Source organism: Trichosurus vulpecula, chromosome 1 (assembly GCF_011100635.1).
Source record: "Trichosurus vulpecula isolate mTriVul1 chromosome 1, mTriVul1.pri, whole genome shotgun sequence".
Classification (NCBI taxonomy): Eukaryota; Metazoa; Chordata; class Mammalia; order Diprotodontia; family Phalangeridae; genus Trichosurus; species Trichosurus vulpecula.
The window spans coordinates 34,894,848-34,915,209 of NC_050573.1; the positions used below are offsets into that span (position 1 = coordinate 34,894,848).

The following is a 20,362-nucleotide window of genomic DNA, read 5'->3' on the forward strand; positions in this document are numbered from 1 at the left end:
CATCGTCGTCGTCATCATCGTCACTGGTCTCCCTCCTCATCTCCTCCCTCTGGCTTCCTTCAAGTCCCAGCTAGAACCCCATCTTCTACAGGAAGTCTTTCCTAATCCCTCTTAATTCTAGCACCTTCCTTTTCTTAATTATTTTCTATTTATCCTGTATATAACTTGTTTGTGCATATTTATTTGCTCATCATCTCCCCTTTAAATTGTGAAGGTCCCTGACAGCAGGCGCCATCTTTTGCCTTTTTTTTTAATCCCTAGAGCTTAACACAGTGCTTAGCACACAGTAGCCACCTAATAAATGGTTATTGATTGAATAACTACCTTACAAGTTTATGAAAATCCAACAAGATGACATATACAAAGTGCTTGGTCAACCTTAAAAGTGTCAAATGCTAACTCTTATTATCAAAAAACAATTTACAAAATTTCCGTTGAGTTGCTATGGCTGAAAAATTCATCATCCTATGATCTACCTGGTAATAAGCCTCTCTGAAATAAGCTGGACTGAGACACTCATTATTGGGGGAATGGGCAACCAAGGTTCTCTACGTAAATGTAATGGTATATTACTGTGCCTAAGAAATGATGAATAAGAAGAATTCAGAGATGCACGGGAAGACTTAGATGAACTAAGATGAAGTGAGCAGAACCAGGTAAACAACATACACAATGCCTGCAGCAATGTAGTCAGTCAACAAGCATTCACTAAACACCTACTATGTGCCAGCCACTGTGCTAAGCATGGGAGATGTAAAGGAAAGCCAAAAAATATAAATGGAAAAATTTTAAAAACCTTAAATTGAGTCATCTTTAATTATAATGACCAAGCTTAGTCCCTAGAGAAAAACAGAAAAAAATGACTTCCCTCTCATCTTTGTAGGCTGGGAGATGCTGAGTGTGGTACGTATACTATTATATTTGATGGAGTGCATATACTATTAAATATGATTGATGTGTTGGTTAGTTTTGTTCAACCGCAGTTTTTTCACTATTTCTTTTAAATTATTTTTCTTAAAAGTGATGTTGGGTAAATAGGAAAGCAAGGAGTGATACATTTTGGAAATAAAGGTGATATAAAAAAGGTTATCAATAAAAAATTTTTTTAAAAAGAAATTAGCTGGGGGCAGCTAAGTGGCGCAGTGAGTAGAGCACCAGCCCTGGAGTCAGGAGGACCTGAGTTCAAATCCGACCTCAGACACTTGACATATTTACTAGCTGTGTGACCTTGGACAAGTCACTTAACCCCAACTGCCCGGTCAAAAAACAACAAAAAAAAAGAAATTAGCTGGGCTGGTCTTAGAAGAAAGGCATACATGTATGCATTCCCTATAAAGTGCTTCTTTTTGTTTGCTTGCTTGTCAAAAGCCCTGGGTCAGTTTCCCGCCACTCTGAAGCATCAGAGAAGGTTCATCAGAGGAGATTTTCCTCTTGCTCTAAGCACTGCTCTAGCCCTTAGCTAGCAACTGAGTTTTTGTTAATGCTCCTTAACCACAAAGACTCCACCTAACAACCTGAATAACTACTGGGAAACTTCAATGTCTGCTTCCTTCTGTTGATAAAATTGATTGTCTTGGCTCTGTGCATCTCCAGAGAGACTCACACTTTAGGGTAAAAGGTATTTCAGGGCTTTCTCTAAGCACAAGTCCCACCTTCTTTCGACATTCATCACCTCCCTTAAGACTTGGTGTAAAAGGTACTTCTCTAGGAAACCCCCTCCCTCTTCCATCTCTATCTACCTTGACCCCTCTTTCATTCTGCAACTTCTTGGCTACTTATATGTTCAGAACTCAGTTTTACCCCGCAAAGCCATTCCTTCTTGTGCTCTTGCCCATGTAGGTTGGGTTTCCCAGTGTAAATAAATTTTTCCTTTCCATTCGAGACAGTGTGGAACTGTACAAATACCACTATGCAATCACACAGGCAACTAGATGGAGAAGTAGATGAGAGTGCTGGACCTAGAAGCAGGAAGAACAGAGTTCAAATCCAGCCTTAAACACTTACTAGCTATGGGATCCTGGACAAGTCACTTCACCTTGGTCTGACTCAGGATAATGAGGATAATAGACAGATTATAATAGCTATAGATATAGATAATAGATAGATAATAGAACCTACCTCTCAGAGTTGTGAGAATCAAAGAAGACAGTATTTCTACAGCATTTGCAAACCGCAAAATGCTACATAAATGTTAACTAATAATAATCACAGTAGTGGTCGTTATAGTAGTAATAGTAGTGGTGGTAGTAGGAAAAGTAGTAGTGTTGGTAGTTATATTAGTAGTAGTATTAGCAGTAGTAGTAGTGGTGGTGGTAGTGATAGTAGTAGTAGGAACAGGAACAGGAGTAGTAGTAATACTAGTAGTAGTAGTAGTAATGGTAATAGGTATTGCTGGTGGTGGTGGTGGTAGTAGTAGTCAGAGAACCTGGGTTTAATTCTAGTCTCTGATGCTTGTTAGTTGTGTGACCTTGAGCAAATCACTTACCCCTCCTTGGACCTCCATCTCCTAAATCTGTAAAATGGGTGCGTGAGGGAAGAGGGTTGGACCAGATGTGTTGTACAGACTTCTGGATGTGTTGTTTCCCCCATTAGACTGGGAGCTTCTTGAGAGCAGGGACCATGTTTGCCTCTCTTTGTATCCACACTGTTTAGCACCATGCAAGGCATACAGTAGGCACTTAATAGAAATGCTTGGTTTATTTGATGAGGTCTCTTCTGGCTCTAGTTCTATGATCTGTTGTAGCCTGCTGCTTATTTTTTTTAAAGCTGCTTGAGGTCAGGGGCTGTTTCATTTCTGTCTTTCTGTCCCCAGTACCCTAGTACCCTGCACATTTGAAGAAAGGGAGAGGGGCTGGACCCATATAGGGAACTCCCAGGTGGGAAAACTCCCTCTGTCAATGCAGGCCAACACCTTTTCTGAAACTCACAGACTGAGGGAATATCCCAGAGCACTGAGAGGTTGAGGGGCTTGGCCATGGTCACACAGCCAGTCCATGTCAGAAGAGGTTCTTAAACCTAGTCTTCCTGGGTTTGAGGCCGGTTCTGTGTCCACTACATTCATCAGATACATAGTAGATGCTTTAAAAAAGTTTGTTGGATTGAGAATCAAAGAAAGAGCAGGCTGACATGCCAAGCCAGGATGGTGGCTATCCTCACAACTCTAAAGGGAATCATGGGATGAGAAACTTGGACTTTAGAGACAAGAACTGTGCTGTACACTGGCCACTTACGTTGCCGATTGCTGGCATTTACACAGCGCTTTAAGGCTCGCAAAGCGCTTTACAAATATTATCTCATCTTACCCTGTGATTTTGCTCCAGGAGGTAGGTGCTGTTGTTTTCCTCATTTTACAGATAAGGAAACTGAGGCAGGCAGTTTCTAGTATTGGATACATTGTCTCTACATCCTCTCCTCTCCCAACTCCCTGCTTGTGGTGGGGAAGTCAGAATATTCCTTGTTCCCCCATTACCACTTTCAAATCCTCCCTTGAACACCTTCACTAGGTATGAGGCAACTTTCACTAGACAACTTCCTGTTTTGAGATTCATGCTAGCCAAATCTGTTACTCAATAGGAAATCCCGGGGGCTGTTAGCTATAGACATCCCCCCACCCCCACCCCATCCCCCAGCCCAAGGCATTCTCTTTCTTTCCTCAAAAGGCTAAGCTCCTGGCTCAAAACTTTTCTCTCTTTCCCATCTCCTACCCTCAGGGGGAGACTTAGACATGCGTAATGACAACTCATCAAACACCTACCTTCCTCATTCCTGAATTACTCATTTCCCATGACCTTCTCCACTCCACTTCAGCTGCTCACAGAGATGCTCACCCCCTTGATCTTGCCATCATGCCCAAATATTCCACTTCCATGTTCATGAACTCTGACATTCCTTAATCTAATCACCATCTCTTATCATTCCACCTTTCTCTCTGCCTTACAACCCTCAACTTTGTTTTTTAACCTCATCATGACCTTCAATATTCCGTCCCCCCCAGCTATTTCCCAGGTCATCACCCCTGAATTGACTGGCCACCATATCTCAATCCCTTGGCGAATCAACTCAACACTAGACTACCTTCTAGCAGGATTCCCTTTTCCCCTCTGTCCAGGGGATTATCATGCCTTACCCAGCTTGGACCCTGGAAGACTCCTACTACTCACCTCCTTCAACTCTACTCATGTGCTGTGGAACCAAGTGGGAAGAAGTCACAAAATCTTACTGACTGAACTAACTACAAACTGATGTTATCTCGTCTCAACTGGGCCTTCACTGAAGCAAGGCAAACTTTTTATTACTCTGCAATTGATTCACTATCCCCTCCATCCACTGTGGCTCTTCCAAACGTTCTTATCTCTCTTCAATCCTCCCTCTACGCCTCTACCACTACAGTCCCAACTTAAGGCCATGCCTCATGTTTAACCAAAAAAAAAAACCCCAAACCCATGAAACTGTTAATGGAGAGCTCCATTTTCTGTCCTCTTCACCTCAAATTGCTCAGATATCTTCCTCTTTTATCTCCTCCTTTTCCCTGGTCTCAGATAAAGAGGTAGCCCATCTTTTTGCCAAGGTCCACCCTTTACAATTGGTTTCAATCCCATCCCCTCCCATTCCCTGCACCAGACTGACAAAACTACCATCCTTGTTCTCTCTCTTAGCATTGATCTCTCTCCATCTACTGTCTGCTTCCCTACTGCCTACAAACATACCCATGTTTCCCTCATCCTCAAAAAACCTTCACTCTTACCTCCTTTTCTCAGGTGAAATTCTTGAGAAAGTCACCTCCAATCTGTGCCTCCATTCCCTTGGCTTCTCACCTCATCATTTGATGGAAATAGCTCTCTCCCAAATCCCCACTGATCTCCCAATTGCCAAATCGAACGGCCTTTCCTCAGTCCTGATCCTCCCTGACTCCTTGGCAGGATTTGACATTTTCCATCACCTCCTCCTGAATGCTCTCTTCTCTAGGTTTTCATGACAGTGTTCTCTGCTGGTTCCTCTTGTCTGGCTGTCAGCTCCTTCTCAGTCTCCCTGGCTGCTTCCTCACTCATGCCACACTTGTGCCTGTCCCCCAGGCTGTGTCCTAAGCTCCTTCTCCTTTCACTCTCATCAGCTTCCAGCTCTATGCACAGGATTCCCAGGTCTACACAGCCAGCCCTAATCTCTCTACTGAGCTACAGGATCATGCATCCCCAGCTCCCTCTTGGACATTTCCAACTGGAGGCCTCAGAGACATCTCAAACTTAACACATCTAAAACAAAACTCATTATCTTTGTCCTCCCAAACCCTTTCCTCTTCCTTGTCAAGGGAACCACCTGCTTCTAGTCATTTAGCCCAAAACCTCAATGTAGTCCTGGACTCCTAACTCACAGTCATCCTACATATCCAATCTATCCATTGTCAAGTCTTGTCATTTCTACCTTTGCAACATCCCTCAAAGATACCCCCTTGTCTCTCTGACACTGCCCCCACCCTCCTGCAGGCTGTCAATGCCTCCCTCCTGGTCTATTGCAGTAGGTGCTGGGGGGCTGCCTTCTTCAGGTCTCTCCCCAGTGCAGTCCATGCTCCTCAGCTGTGTGGATCGTTTTTCTACAGTGCAGGTGTGACTATGGCACTGCCCTGCTCTAGGAGCTCCTAGGTGCCCTCTTACCTCTAGGATCAAATCTAAAATCCTCTGTCTGGCTTGTACAGCCTCCATAAGCTGCCTTTCTTCCCTTTCCAGTCTTCTTACACCTGACTCCCCTCCATCCACTCCCAGATGCACTGGCCCTTGGCTGTTCCTCACACACACCATTCCTCCTGTCTCCAAGCCTTCCTATCAGCCATCCCTCAGGCCTGGAATGCTTGGTCCCCTCCCTTGTGCCTTGTGGCTTTCCAGGCTTCCTTCCCACCTTCCTCCTGAGATTTCCTCCCCCCTGCTCTGTAGACTCTCCAAGGGACACATTTGTTTGTGCGTCTTTCCCATTAGAATGGAAGCTCTGGGAGGGCAAGGACTCTGGATTTTTCTTTGGTTGTTTGTTTGCTTTGGCTTTCTATGCCCAGCCCTCAGCATAGCACCTATCACATGGTAAGTGTTTAATTGTTTGTTGACTGACTGACTGACCATTTTTTATCTCAATAAACTCAGATTAACATCCACACCCAGGGAGGCCTTGAAGGGGAAGAGAAGTTGTAACCACCTACCCTGGTGATGGAGTCTGTGGGGGAGGGCATATGATATATGGTGGAGAGAGTTCCCTGGAGCAGGAGATGAGAAGCCTGGGCTCCAGGGACATGATCTCTGCAAACCTGGGCATCTTTCCCCCTGCTCCTGAGTCCTTCTTCACAGCAGGGCCTTAGGATTTATTCAGGCTTCTGTGACTTCACAGAGTTGTTTTGGACACATTCTTTTTTGGAGGGTATGGGGTAGGCGTGGGGAATGGCGATTTCATCAGTGGGGGACAAGAGCTGGGTCAGAAACTCCCTCTACCCACACCACTCAGCTCATAGGCTTAGATAGTTTCCTGGGGGCACAGATTGCTTAGGATCATAGATTTAGAACTAAAAGGACCTCACATACCATCTAGTGCAATGGCCTCATTTTATAGATGAGGACAGTGATGCTCAGAGACCTCAGGTGACTTGTCCACAGTCACACATCTAATAAGCCTCATAGGTAGGATCTGAACTCGTCTTCCTGACTCCAAGGCTGGCCCTTTATAAGAAAGCCTCTGAGATGAATCCCTATTCAAGTACCAGAATGTGCTTGGGTCGGGTGCTCTTTGGGGTGAGCTACTGTGGGATAATCTGGGCCTCAAAGTGAGATAAGAGAGAGAACATTGACAAGAGAAATAAGCCATCTGTGGCCTACCCTGGCAGCATAGTTGCCCTTGTCCGGCTGGATGATTTTCAAGTCTAACATCAGCTCAGCAAGCACCAGCAAGGCATCCATGATGACCAGGCAAACGGTGATAATCTACGAGAAGAAGAAGAGGAAAATCGTAATGCCAATCTTGGCAGCACACCTGAGGGCTGCTGCTGTGAATACTTCTAAGAGTCTAATTACATAGCATAATGAACTTTCTATTCAGATACTAAGCATTGCTCAATAAACCAAGTATAGCATTCATAGCAAAATATACCATCTAATACATATATATCTCATATCACTCAGTATGTCATATGGAGCAAAGCATATCTCATTGCATTCAGTAGCATTCCCCAAAATACTTGTTTACACAGCAGGGGGTCCTGGGCTAGGGTCTTCCCTAGCACAACACATCTTTAAGGGGTAGGAGAAAATACCACACCATCCACCCCTAGGTCACAGTAAGAACAATCTCCTTAATCATTACCAAACGTCCAAGTAAAGTCCTCTTTCATCTTGACTCGAGGTTGACTTCCAAGTCCCATGCTTCTTCCTCTGTGGGCTGACTGCTCCTGCCTCTTGCCTGGATTCACAGGTAGGCAGCTCTCCACTCCTGCTCCAGGTCTCAGCTCACAGGGTCTGCTCTACCCCAAGGCCCTGCCCAACAGCAGGAGTTCCTGCACACAGCTTCTGTTTCTGGGAAAAGGAAGCTTAACAGGGCAGCAACACACACCACCAGCACCACCATCTCAATTCACCTCCAAAGGCTCTGTGTTAACAGCTCAGTTCACTTTAACAGCTCCCAGAAGGGGCTTAAGCTAAGCCTCCTTCCCATGGGCAGGTTTCGGCCCCACAGCTCTATTTGCTTTTACTGCTCAGAAACTCCTTCAGCAATTCTCTGCCAAAGGCCTTCTCTCCGCTCTCAGAGATCTCCTCCCAGCTCTTTTAGGTTTCCTCTCAGCTTAACGCTCACAGCTCATTCTTCTTCTTTGTCTCTTCTCTTCATTCTTGTCCTCTCAACACCGGCAGCTCTCTCGAAGCTGGCTCTCAGTGTCTGCTCTCTCACACTCTGGGCTCCCTCTCTGTAAGAGTTCTAGTCAGCATCTGAATGGCTAGAACTCACTACCACTCTCTGATTGGCTAAAACTCATGCATATCAGATTGGCTAGAACTCAATCCAGCAAAAATCCCACTGTGCTTGTCATTACACTGTTTTCAACTCTTCACAGTGAAAATGTCAAATGATAAATACTTTCTTCCATATATAAGAGTTTGGAGATTAAAAGATTTGTTATTGTTGTTCAGTCCTTTCTGACTCTTTGTGACCCTGTTAGTGATTTTCTTGGCAAAGATACTGGAGTTGTTCACCATTTCCTTCTCCAGCTCATGTTACAAAATAAGAAACTGAGGCAATCAGGGTTAAGTGACCTGCCCAGGGTCACATAGCTAGGAAGTGTCTGAGGCCATATTTGAACACAGGTCTTCCTGACTCCAGGCCTGTTTGTTTTATCTATTGTGCCTTCTATTGGTACACAAAAAAAGACACGAACAGACTATTCTAAAAAATGTGAAAAACCCACAAATTGTTCCAATAAGAACCTGAAAAAAAAGTTTAAACTCCTTCATACTGAAAGAAGGTAAGTGAAACAACAGTGAGGTACTCTTAGACCTATCACAGCTGCCAAATCAGTTAAATAAAGGATAAAGCTCAATGTTGGCAGGACTATGGGAAAACAGACACACTATTACACTGATGGGAAACAAGAACCGGTACAACCTTTGTTCGGAAGCACAAAAGTAACCCTTTAAGGCACAATGAGAATTATCAACCTGATCCTGCCTCACAGCCCTGTGATCCCACTCCTGGGACCACACCTTAAAGTTATCATTAAAAGAGGAAAAAACAGACCTATCCTGATATTTGCAGCTGCTTCACTTCCACTCTCAAAGAACTAGGAATGGCCTAGGGGTTCAACCTGGAGGACACCTGGATTCTATGCCCATCCTTGACAGTCACTACGGGCAAGTCCCTAAACCTCCAGGAGCGTCTGCTTCCTGCTCTGTACAAAGGGCATAATTAAACCTATAGAACCTAAGCCATAGGGTTACTGTGGGGCTGAAATCAAATAATGTATGCAAAGCTCTTGGAAACCCTCCATTTATATGTGTGTATATATAAATGATCACATATTAAATAGAGTGTATATTTTCTGTGTTACATAAATACATGAATACAAATTATAATATAGTATATTAATATTATGTACTAAAATAATGAAATATTGCTGTTACACAAAATGTCAAATATGAAGAATACAAAGGAAAATAGAAAGACTTAGAGATACCATGGCATCCTGGATAGAGAATCTGCCTCAGAATCAAGAGGCCTGTGTTCAAATCCTGCCTCAGGTATGCACTGGCTGCTGTGAGACACTGGGCAAGACTCTCTAAGTGGCCCGGGTAACTCTAAGAGTCTGTGTTGCAGGTCTAGCACTGCATTAGTCAAGACAACTTTATCATCTGGGAGTTCCCTGTACCAGTAAAATCACAGGTCCTCCTGCCCCCCCACCCCAACCCCAAATATGGAAAGACAAGAAATGATGCCAAAGGAAGAAAGGAGAATCAGAACACACTGATTACAGCTTTGCTTTAAAAAGTCAATTGACAGTCAATCAGCAACCATGTAAGGCCCTCCTGGAGATAAAAAGATGCAAAAGAATAAAAGCAACTCAACCCAAAGGGGGGAAATTACACAGAAGGCAAAGATCAGAAGGGAACAGAGTCATCAACAACATTTTTTGTCGTTGTTTTGTCAATGTGAATAAGGCCTGCTTTTAGAGGTGGTTTTCAAACAATCTCGACTTCACAGTTTTGGTCATTTGGGCTTTGTTTTTGTTAATGGGCACTAAATTAATCATTTTTGATTTAAAAAAAAAAACCTTTAAGAAAGCAAAGACAGGTTGGGGCAGGAAAGTTTCTGAATTGGCACCTCTCTGGCTGATGCTACCTGGGGACTAAGTCTTGGGACCTGGAGAGAAAGGAGCCCCACCACTGACCTATCAGGGAACTCAAAGGTTGGGCCAAAGTCAGCCTCTATGACTGAAACCAAAGTGCTATTTCTTCCAGTAAGGTTTCTGCAGTGCCTCTGGGTCATTCTGATCTCCACCGGCCTCAGCCTATGTATGACCTGACCCCACACCCTCTCACTTTCTCTAATGCACCTCCATGACCCCTTCCCTTTCTAACATCTTCCATCTCCCCCTTTCCACTGGCTCTTTGCTCCTTTGCCTCCTCACATCTGCCCAGTCCTCAGAAAGCCTTCCCTTAACCCTGCCTGCCTGTGGGGTAGGGGGGTGGGGGGGTAGGGGAATAAGCATTTGTATAGTTCTTTTTTACACCAGGCACTGTGCTAAGCACTTTACAAATATCACCTCATTGCTCTTCACAACAACCCTGGCAGGTAGGTGCTGTTTTTACCCCCATCTCACAGATGAGGAAACTGAGGCAGACAGCATTAAGTGACTTGTGGTTAAGGCAATCAGTAAATGAGGAGCTCTTTCCCGCTTATTTGAATAGGCTTAAGGTGGGGCCCCAGGTGGGGCCGACTAAGGGGGTGGGGCCAACTAAGGAGGGTCTCATTAGATCTTTGCTCCTAAGTTTGCCCCAAACCCCTTATTACTAGGTGCTAAGCTGATGTGGGAGTGAAGCTCCCAGGGACCTAAGGGGAGGTGCTAAGACCAGAGCCAATCATAGGAGCTTAAGTTCTGGTAGCTTAGATGATGCTTGATGATGTCTGAAGCTGCGTATAAGGAGAGAACACAGCTTGGAAATTGAGATGTGTCGGAGCCAGGGAAAGCAGCAGCAGCATCGACAGCAACAGCGACAGCCAAGGCAAAGCCGAAGCAGAAGGAGCTCAAGCAGCAGGCGATGCTAGTAGCAGGGCTGACCTGTGTTTAGACCAGAGAGTGCTGAGCAAGGGCTTGCTGAGGCCAGTGGGTAATCTTCTTACCAGAGGGGGAAAGCATGAATATGATTTGGTTTAATGTCATCGTGTTTTTCTCTAACCTCCTGGTTACTCTGGTGAGGCAGACTTATTGGGCCTGGAAGCTTTTGGCCAGGATATCCAATTGGGGACACCGCTTCATGGATCTGCTACTTTGGAGCTTGAATAAATGCTTTAATTCTTCTGCCTTCTACTTAGAGAATTCCTTATATCCTGCGGTTCTGAACTATTCAGGCATATATATGATATTCTTTGAAATCATGAATTCTGCCTTCATGATATACTTGCTCACGGTCACACATCTAGGAAGTGTCTGAGGCTGGATTTGAACCCAGGTCTTCCTCAGTCCAGGTCTAGAGCTCAGTGTACCATCAGCCCATCTCTCAGGTACCATCCTGTCTCTCTGCACCCCTTCCCCACCAAAGCTCTACAAAGGCATTTGTCCTTGCTGCCTCCAGGTCCCTACCCACACCTACTCAACCTCTTGCAGGCATACACTACGTTTTCACAATGTATGGCAGGCAGCAGGGACGGTGAGTGTAGGAGGTGGAGGGCCGCCCCAGTGGGGAAGTGGCTTGAGTTTATGCCATCTGAGGCTGGACTGAAGGAATGGGGTGGTAGGAGGGAGCCAACGTGGTGTGTGAGCTGGGGAAGAGGAAGTTCAGGGAAAACAGAACTGTCTTATCTTTGAACCCCTGGTTTTTGGCCCTTCGTAAATTGCTTCTTGACTGATTCATTTCTTGATTCAAGTACATCAAGGGCAGTCCCATGGAAGAGCAATTTGACAGTTTTTTTCCTGCTTGGCCCCAGAAAGCAGACCCAGGAGCAATGATCCCAAGCTGCAAGGAATTAATTGAGGTCTGGATGTCAGGGAGAATTCCTAACTTTATGACTCACCCAGACATGCAGAGAGCTGCCTCAGGAGTTGGGGGGATGGGAGGGGGCTCCCCTCATGAGAGAGCTTCAAGCCAAGGCTGGGTTAAAATAAGACACAGGTGGGGTCAGATGGCAGCTGAGGCCTCTTCTAAGACTCTGTAGTGGGACTGGTGAGGAAACAAGCAGCATGAGGGAAAGGAAAAGTATGTTGGACTTGGGATCAGAAGAGGCCTGTGTTCAAATTCTACCCTTCCTACCAGCTAGTTTGCCTCTCTGCCTCAGTTTCCTAATCTGTAAAATGGGCATAAGGATCACTACCTACCTCACAGGCTAGTTGTGAGGTAAGTGCTTTGAAAACCTTAAAGCAACAGAAATAGGTGGTAGGGATCAGCAATTGTGCATGGAGAGCTCTGTGTTCTAGGGATTTCTCTGCCTCCCCTGGAACAGCCTTCCCTTCCCCTCTTTCCAGCTCCTCACTATGTGCTGTTCTCCCCCATCAGAAGGAAAACTTTCTGAGAGTAGTGACTGTCTTGTCTGCTTGTATTTTTATCACCAACACTTAGCACAGTGCCTGGCACACAGTAAACACTTAATAAATGCAGGCTTGCTTGCTCACTCTCATCTTATCTCTCCTTCCCTCCCCCTTCACTCTCTCCTTCTCTCTCTCTCCCCATCTCTGTGTCTCTCTTGTAGAGGGCCAGCTCTGAGAAAGTCCATTCTGGGATAAGATACAGGGCAGAGGCCTGTTCTTGCCCTTGGGCTGATAACTTGGCTCGTGGGCTCTCCACCATCCCCACGCCCCCAGCATACACATGCTGCTCAGGATGAAGGCTCTCCAAGTCTTCCTCCATACATACTTGCTCTCTCCAAAACCCCCAGGGCATACATGTGCTAAATACCACCTGTGGGCTGTTAACACAATACTGTTTATGGGGCAAAAGGGGAACAAAAGCAGGATGGAGTCATGCATTATACAAATGCCCGGCAGGTGGATTTGTTGATTCTGCTTGCCTAAAAGGTATATAAGCCCTGTCCCTCAGTTAAATAAACAGAGCCATTCTTTATTCTACCACCTGGCCTGCGTTTTCTTTTCACTCTCCCCAGCATTCGGCCATTTCAATGCTACAGCTGCTGATGGCACTCTCTCCCCCCTCATCTCTCCCTCCCTCTCTTTTTTCTTCCCCCTTTCCTCCTTCCCCCCTGCATCCATCTATCTTAGAGGCCACTGAATTCAACCCCTTCATTTTACAGATCGGTAAACTGATGTCAGGGAGGATTTACTGATTTGCCCAGGGTCACTCAGTTAACAAGCATCAGAGGTGGGATCTGAAGCCAAGTTCTCTGCCTACAGATCAAGGGCTTTCCCACTGTACTACAAACAGGACCATTCTCTCTTCTCCTTCTCTTGTTTCCCCAGGGTGCACAGCACAGCACTAGCTGTATACTGTGACTGAATGAGGGAATGTGTGTAAAGAGTGTGCAGACCTCCAACCTTCTTACACACTTGCTTGATTCTTTTCCCTTGGCCCTACTCTCCAAGGCCTGTTCCAGGCCCAGGGTCTGGCCAGGGTTGGGGAATGAAGCCCTGTGGTCCAAGGCCCCTGGGGAAGGGTGAGCCCTCTTGGCCACATGCAGTTCCATTGGTTGGCTGAGCCCGTTACTTGGAGTGATGGAGATGGCTGGGTGGGATATTCTTCCCAAGTTAATATTGTGATTCTCTGCCTGTCACAGCCTTAGGAGGAATGGGCTGATCCCAGACTGGAAATGGGTCTTTGGTCAGCTTATCTCCCTCTAAGCCCCAGGAAGGGGAAAATGTGTTAAGAGCTGAATAGGGATGGTGACAGAAGAGAAGCAAGGCTGCTTCCCACCCCCAGGTACAATGGAAATGACATCTGCACAGTCTGGAGAATCAGGTTCATTTCTATTTCTAGCCATGTCCATGCCTAGGGGCCTGTGAGCAGGGTCACAAAAATTACTGTTCAAGAATTAATCCTGGCAGTTCTTCCTGGCTTCTTAGCCGCACAGAACATTTGGCATCCAACAGGGATGCTCAGAGCTCCAGGGACATGCTCCCTGTTTTTACTTCTAGGCGCATGCAGGGATCAAACATAAGAAGGAAAAGGAAGGCTCAGAGAGGGCAAGAGATTGCCCAAGGTCACACAGCAGGGTGAATGGGTCCAATTTCTCAGCCCATATCTAAGGCCCCTATTAACCAGGGCCTTTTCAGTGTCTCTACTTTCCTTATCTGCCCAAAGAGGGGGCTGATTTGGGTGATTCCAGGGGCCTCCCAGCTCAGTTATTAGGTTCTAAGGCCCCTCCTAGTTCTGACCTTCCCTGTTCTAAGGCCCTCCAGCCCAGACATTCACTGTCCTAAGGCCCCTCTCAGCTCTGACATCCCCTGTTCTGAGGCCCCTCCCAGCTCTGACATCCCCTGTCCTGAGGCCCCTCCCAGCTCTGACATCCCCTGTCCTGAGGCCCCTCCCAGCTCTGACATCCCCTGTCCTGAGGCCCCTCCCAGCTCTGACATCCCCTGTTCTGAGGCCCTTCCTAGCTTTGACATTTCCCTCTTCTCTGGCCCTCTAGTTCTGACATCCCCTGTTCTAAGGCCCCTCCCAGCTCTGACATCCCCTGTTCTAAGGGCCCTCCCAGCTCTGACATTCCCTCTTCTGAGGCCCCTCCCAGCTCTGACATTCCCTGTTCTGAGGCCCCTCCCACCTCTGGCATTATCTGTTCTGAGGCCCCTCCCAGTTCTGACATTCCCTGTTCTAAGGCTCCTCCCAGGTTTGATAATCTGTTTTAAGGTCCCTTCCAGTTCTGACATTCCAATTCTAAAAAGGAAAATGGGAAGTGGGCAGAACAGGCAGCATACTCATTTTCTCTTTTTAATAATAATTATTATGATTGTGATGATAACAAAAATACTTGGCTAAGATGACCCTTGAATGTTCTGAATTTCTTTTTAAAAATTCACATTTATCATCTGATTTTCCAATTTCAATAGCAATGCAAGGTAGGGGAGGGCAGGTTTTATTATCTCCACTTCCCAGACACTGATGTTCAGCCCAGGCACCTGACTGCCCAGTAGCCAAGACCTCCTGACTCTCACATCTAGACCTCCTGCCCCATCCTGCTGGTCCAGCTCTCAGTGGCACGTACCTGAAACCCATTGGACCTGAAGTGCTTTTTCAACACAGTCTTCAGGTCTTGGGGGACTTTTGGCGAGGAGACAACTGCCCCTGGAACCTTGGTGGTGCTTCTGTGTGTTTGAGGGGCAACAGATGCTAGGGCCAGTGCTGTTGACATCTTCGGCTGTTCATCCTCCTCATCCTCATTGCCCCATTATGGAATTATGGTAGATTTAGACCTGGAAAGTAAGGTAGAAGTCAGCTAATTTAATTTCACAAATTTTTAAATTTCATAAATGAGGAAATTGAGGCTCAGTGAGTCAGAGAGGTTAAGTCACACAGGTAAATAAATCCTAAGTGACAAAGCCTAGATGTGCACTCAGCTGCTCTGGCCACAAGCCTCATTCCCTTTCCCTGCCTTCTGTATACCCCCATCCATTCCATTCCGTTAGACTACATTTGTACATTGACCACACTGACTAATTCCTGCTGGTTCCCTTACCAAACTTCACTTACACTTTAGGTTGCTCACCATCCCGAGTCACAACTGCTTTAAACCCAGCACAATGCCAATTTAACTGAGATGGTTAAAAGTGACCTGTCACTATCCAAATGATGCACAAAAGCTGGCATAACAGCTGTGTACATTTTTAAGCTGATCTTTCTAGCATTTCAACTAAGTTTAAGTGATGTAATTTGGAGCTTCATAAAAATTACCTTCAAATACATATCTTAAGGAAAGATGTTACAGAGTACGGTGTACGCAGGCCCTTTTGGAAGAGAAAATGTGTATTTTAGTGTTCTGATGCTGTGTGCTGAGGGATTTCTGTTGCATTTCAGTTATGAGTCATATAGTAGGGAGCAGACTCTAGTAAAAAAAAAAAAAGAGAGAGAGAGAGAAGGCGCAAGGCAGGCACCAGACCAAAAAGGATTTCTAATTTATACATTTAGCATTTTTTTTAACTTGGCAGAATTATGGAAGTGAAATTTGCCCTGTGGTGTGGGTGTGTAGGTTATGGGCAAGCCAAGTGATGATATATTGGGTCAAGACAAAAAAAGGTAAATAATTTTCCTATTTTGATGTCCTCAAAAAAACCCTCAACTGGAGTATAAAAGAAGTCAGGGTTAGTTATAGGTAGAAGTAGGACAAAAGGGGACAAAGTCCTGTTGGTACTGGTTAAGTTCTGCTTGAGCCAAGAGTAAGTGTGGCCTATGCCAATTTTCCAGGAGCAGGGAGTGGTTCTTCTGTCTCACCACACCCACCTCTAAACCACAGTGCCTGGCTTTTCCCAAAAGAAATTCAGGGAGGACTCCCAGCAGAAGAATGTCAAACACCAAGTTCTCTGGCACACTTTAGTCACTGCATGACTAACAGGCCAAATCACTTCGGGAACAGAAGAAACAAAACAGTTATCTCTTTCTTACAAAAGAAAAGAAACACTTTCACTACCAAGAGCTTTTGCTCCAAAGAGTCCACAGGTCCTGGATGCCCACAGTGAATTAATTCTTGGTTATCATATAAGCAACAAACAGCTTTATCCTCAAGAACACCCATTTTCTGGAAAGGGAGGGTTGAGGGGTCTCAGGGTGCAAAAGAGCCTTTGTCTTGCAGCTCCAGTCCAACCCCAGAGAAGCAGGGACCGACACTCACTGCTCACCATCACCTCTTCCACAGCCTGCAGCATCAGTTAAGTCTATCAAGGGGCTGGGAAGCAGACAGCAGAACATGACCCCTCCCTAGGACACTGCCTTTGGAGTGAGACTTATCATCCAAGACAATGGCTAAGTCACTTCCTCAGACAAACTGGCTGACCCGTGAATTTCTGCCCTTTCCTCCTACCTTCCTACCTCCTTGTCTTTGCCCACACTGTTCCCTACGCCCCACCAGCCTCATTCTCCCTCCTACTTGGGTGAATTCCTCTCCACAAATTGAAGCCCAATTCAAATGGCACCATGGACCTAAAATCTCCCTCAGTGCCCCTGGTCTGTTAGAATTGCTGATCTCACCTGGCCCTGTTTTACAACCCAGTGCTTGTCAGGCAGATGCATTTGGGTAGATGCATTATGGCTCTGATCTGAGAATACAGCTTAGCAGCCATCCCCAGAAAGCCTTCCCCTCCCAGATTTCCTTCCAGCTATTCTATACTGATGCTGTATGGACCATAGCACTTAGCACAGGGCCTGCACTTAGGAAGTGCTGCTTACCAAATGCAGCTAGGTGGTCAAGTGGATCCAGTACTGAGCCTAGACTCAGGAGTTCAAATCTAGCCTCACTCATTGACTGGCCTACCCTGGGCAAGTCACTTACCCTACCCTCTAGATGACTCAGTTTCCTCGAGTTAAAAAAAGAGATGATAATCATAGCACCTACCTCCCAGGATTGTTGTGAGGATCAAGGGACATATTTGTAAAGCACCTGGGCCATGCCTAGCATGTGCCAGGTACTTAACAAAGGCTTGTTTCCTTCCTTCTTTCCATGACTGAAGGAGACCCCTCTCTCCCTTTACCTTTCTCCTCTTTGCTCTCTGTGTATATGATGCAGTGGGAAGAACCATGACCTCATGAGCCAGAAGAGTCCTGGTTTGAATCTCACATATCAACAACTTCCTAGTGTGAAGATGGGCAAATCACTTTAGCTCTCTGAGTTTCCTCATCTATACAGTGGGGATAATCCCAATGGCAAGTCCCTAATTCACAGGGTCAATGTGAAGCTGAAATCAGATAATGTATGCAAAATGCATTGCAAACTGTAAAGTGGAATATAAATGCCAGCTGTTAGCATTAGCTGAATAACCATGGGCAAGCCACTTGACTGCTCCCAGCCTCAGTTCCCCCTTCTATAAAATGGGGATAACATCTGTAGTATTTACCTCCCTCAGCTGTTGTGAGGGCTGAATTAGAAGACAGAATGAGATGTATGGAAAGCACCAGGTATTATTCATTACAATTTTAAACAGAAGGCTCAGCCCCACAGAACTTTTTTGAAAAATCAGATTAGAAGCTTACTCCACAGCTTATGCAAAGTACATGCATTCAGAAGACAAATATTAATGTCTCTCCCTTCAATATCCTTTCCTCCTTATGACCACAACTTGAAAAAGGCCAGAGGTCAGAAGCTGTATGGGGGAGGCAGAGAGTGCTTACAAGTGCAATGGAAAAAGGGAACTCCTGACAGCTCTGATGGAAATGTCACAGAATAGGAACCAAACTGACTTTGGATCACATTTCTGGGACTCCTCACATGCCACCATATCCTCTGAAGGTCCTTCTCCACTAAAGGTCAGCAGTGACACCCTAACTAAATGCAGTGACCGTTTTCACGCTCTGTACCCTGGCATTCACAAATCAGCTGACAGCACTTGCTCCAGCTCCAGGTTAAAGGAGAATTTTTAAAAATTGATGAAGGCAAAGTTACCAAAACCTGTCTCCAACTCTCAACTTTTCTAGTGCGTCTGAAACCTAAGGAATCCCACTCCCAACTTCTCGGTCGGAGCTGCAGCCAGGGTGACATCTGAACCCGAGTTCAAAGTCACCGTGTCCTTTACTCGACGAGGAAGTGCTCCAGGTCTTTAGGGGGTCGGAAGGAGGTCCCCAAAGCTCCCCAGCCCCTCGGCGCGCACTGTCGGTGCCGGCTGCCGCCTCCCGGCTCCCCCGGCTCCCCGCGGCCTGACAAGTTACAGGTGCAAGCGGAGCAGGCCCCGACGGTCCGCCCCGGCCTCTCGCCACCCCGGGCCAGGGACGCGTTCGGGGGGAGGGGGCCAGAGAGCAGCAGCCGCGGTCCCCGCGCCGGGGGTCTCGGCTCCGCATGACCTTCAGGGGGATGGGCTGTGGAAGAGGCGGCCCTTCGGGGCCCGGCACGCACGTGCCCGAGGGAGGTCCGGCGCGGGGGATGGAGGAGGCGCGGGCCGATTGCAGCCGGAGCCCCGACTCACCCAGCACATCGGCGCAGCGTTGGAGGGCCACGAAGCAGGCGTAGTCCCCATAACAGAGGCCCTTCTTGAGCTGGCCCTTGCGGAAGGCCTTGCCGAAGCGGCAGTCGGCCATCACCAGCCCGTAGTCGCCGCCGCCCGCCCGGGGGTCGGTCTGCGAGAGGCCGCCCTGCACGACCCCGGCCGGCAAGTAGCGGTAAGACTGGACGGTTGCTCAAAGCCATCACAGGCTCTACTAAGTGTGTTACGGGGCCAGTCAGCAGCCGCCTATCCCCCGCCCCGCCCCCCTCCGCCGCAGCCAACCGCCAACGGCTGCGGCCCAGGCCCCACCCCTCCTGGTGCCAGCGCACCGCCCCCACTCCTGCTACAGGTCAGGAATAAGCCCCGCCCCCTACCGCCCCTTTTCTCCTTCACTCGCTTTCCCCCCCTACTGGTTAGTAATACGGCCTCTAAATCCGTCTTCGTCAGTCAGTCAGCCAGTTCCCTCCCTTCCTATTTCTAATAAATAATAACCCGCGCCTCCCCTTCTTTCCTATTTTCCCTCCTCCTGTAAGCCCTGCCCTTTCTATGTTTCCCTCCCCACCCCGCTTCTTTTGCTCTCTCCCACCGTCAAGTTGGAAGCCCCGCCCCCCAGCAGTTTGCCTTCTCCCCGCGGAGGACCAAGCCCCACCCCCAATGCCCCTCCTTGGCCAAATAAATAGGCCCCGCCCCCTCCTCACAGTTTCCACCAATTGCAATCCGCTTCATCCGTTCCTCCCAGCTTCTGCCAAGGCGCAGGCGCCGCCCCCACCCTCGTCTCACGGTTTTTACCTCTCCTGTGTTTCCCTTGCTCTGGCCAGTCATCCATCAGACCTCACTCTCCTCCCCGCTTCTTCCTCTCTCTCCTCCCTCCCTCCCCCCACTCTCTAGGGCTCCGGCCCCGCCCCCTCACCCCTCCTCCCCCTCCGTCACACCCCCGCCCCCACCCAGGCCCGGATCGGTTGCCACGGGTCCCACTAGTCTAACCCGCTCCAAGGACGTGAGCCTGTCTCCCGGCCAGGAAGCCTGGCGGGTCGCGCTGCCCTCTGGGAGCTGTAGTCCTGCGGTTCCCTTCCCATCCCCCTCCTGGCCGGAGGCAGCTTCTCATTGGCTCCGAGCTACCCAAGGTTTTAGGGCCCCGGGTGAAGGAACTGGGGACTTAGCGGACCCTGTTGCACAGATGGGGGAGTCGAGGCCCTGAGAGGTGAAGTGACATGGCCACTCTAGGGCCCGAGGCGGGAGCGGACCCTTGGGCTCCCCGACCACAGCCTAGCGGCGCCTCTCAGCGCGTTTGCTCATCTGTAAAATGGGTATAAAAGGCAAAATAATGCCGCAGCCCGGACTTGACGAGGTCGTTGGGAGGCTCCGATGGGATGATGTGTGCCACGTGCCCTGTGACCCCGAAAATGAGCGATATGAATGTCAGTTATCATCCCCCACTCTCACCTTCCGGAAAAGCAAACCTTAAGTGCCTACTGGTTAATACTAAACACTTATTAAGCATCTACTTGTGCTAAACCCTTTACAAATATTACTTCATTTGATCCTCTCAACAACCCTGGGACG

At 47.5% G+C, this 20,362-nt stretch overlaps 1 protein-coding gene across 1 annotated transcript in view; it reads right to left on the reverse strand.

The window, feature by feature from the left end:
- LOC118828545 (voltage-gated hydrogen channel 1-like) overlaps positions 1–18,971 on the reverse strand; it is a 32,381-nt gene extending 13,410 nt beyond the window's left edge. Inside the window, exons 1-3 of the mRNA XM_036735231.1 lie at positions 18,782–18,971; positions 14,881–15,088; positions 6,849–6,953 (exon numbers count right to left, since the gene is read on the reverse strand). Of these exons, the coding sequence (XP_036591126.1) occupies positions 6,849–6,953; positions 14,881–15,027 (252 nt within the window). The 5' untranslated portion in view covers positions 15,028–15,088; positions 18,782–18,971. The remainder of the gene's footprint in view (positions 1–6,848; positions 6,954–14,880; positions 15,089–18,781) is intronic.
- Positions 18,972–20,362: the final 1,391 nt, after the last annotated feature.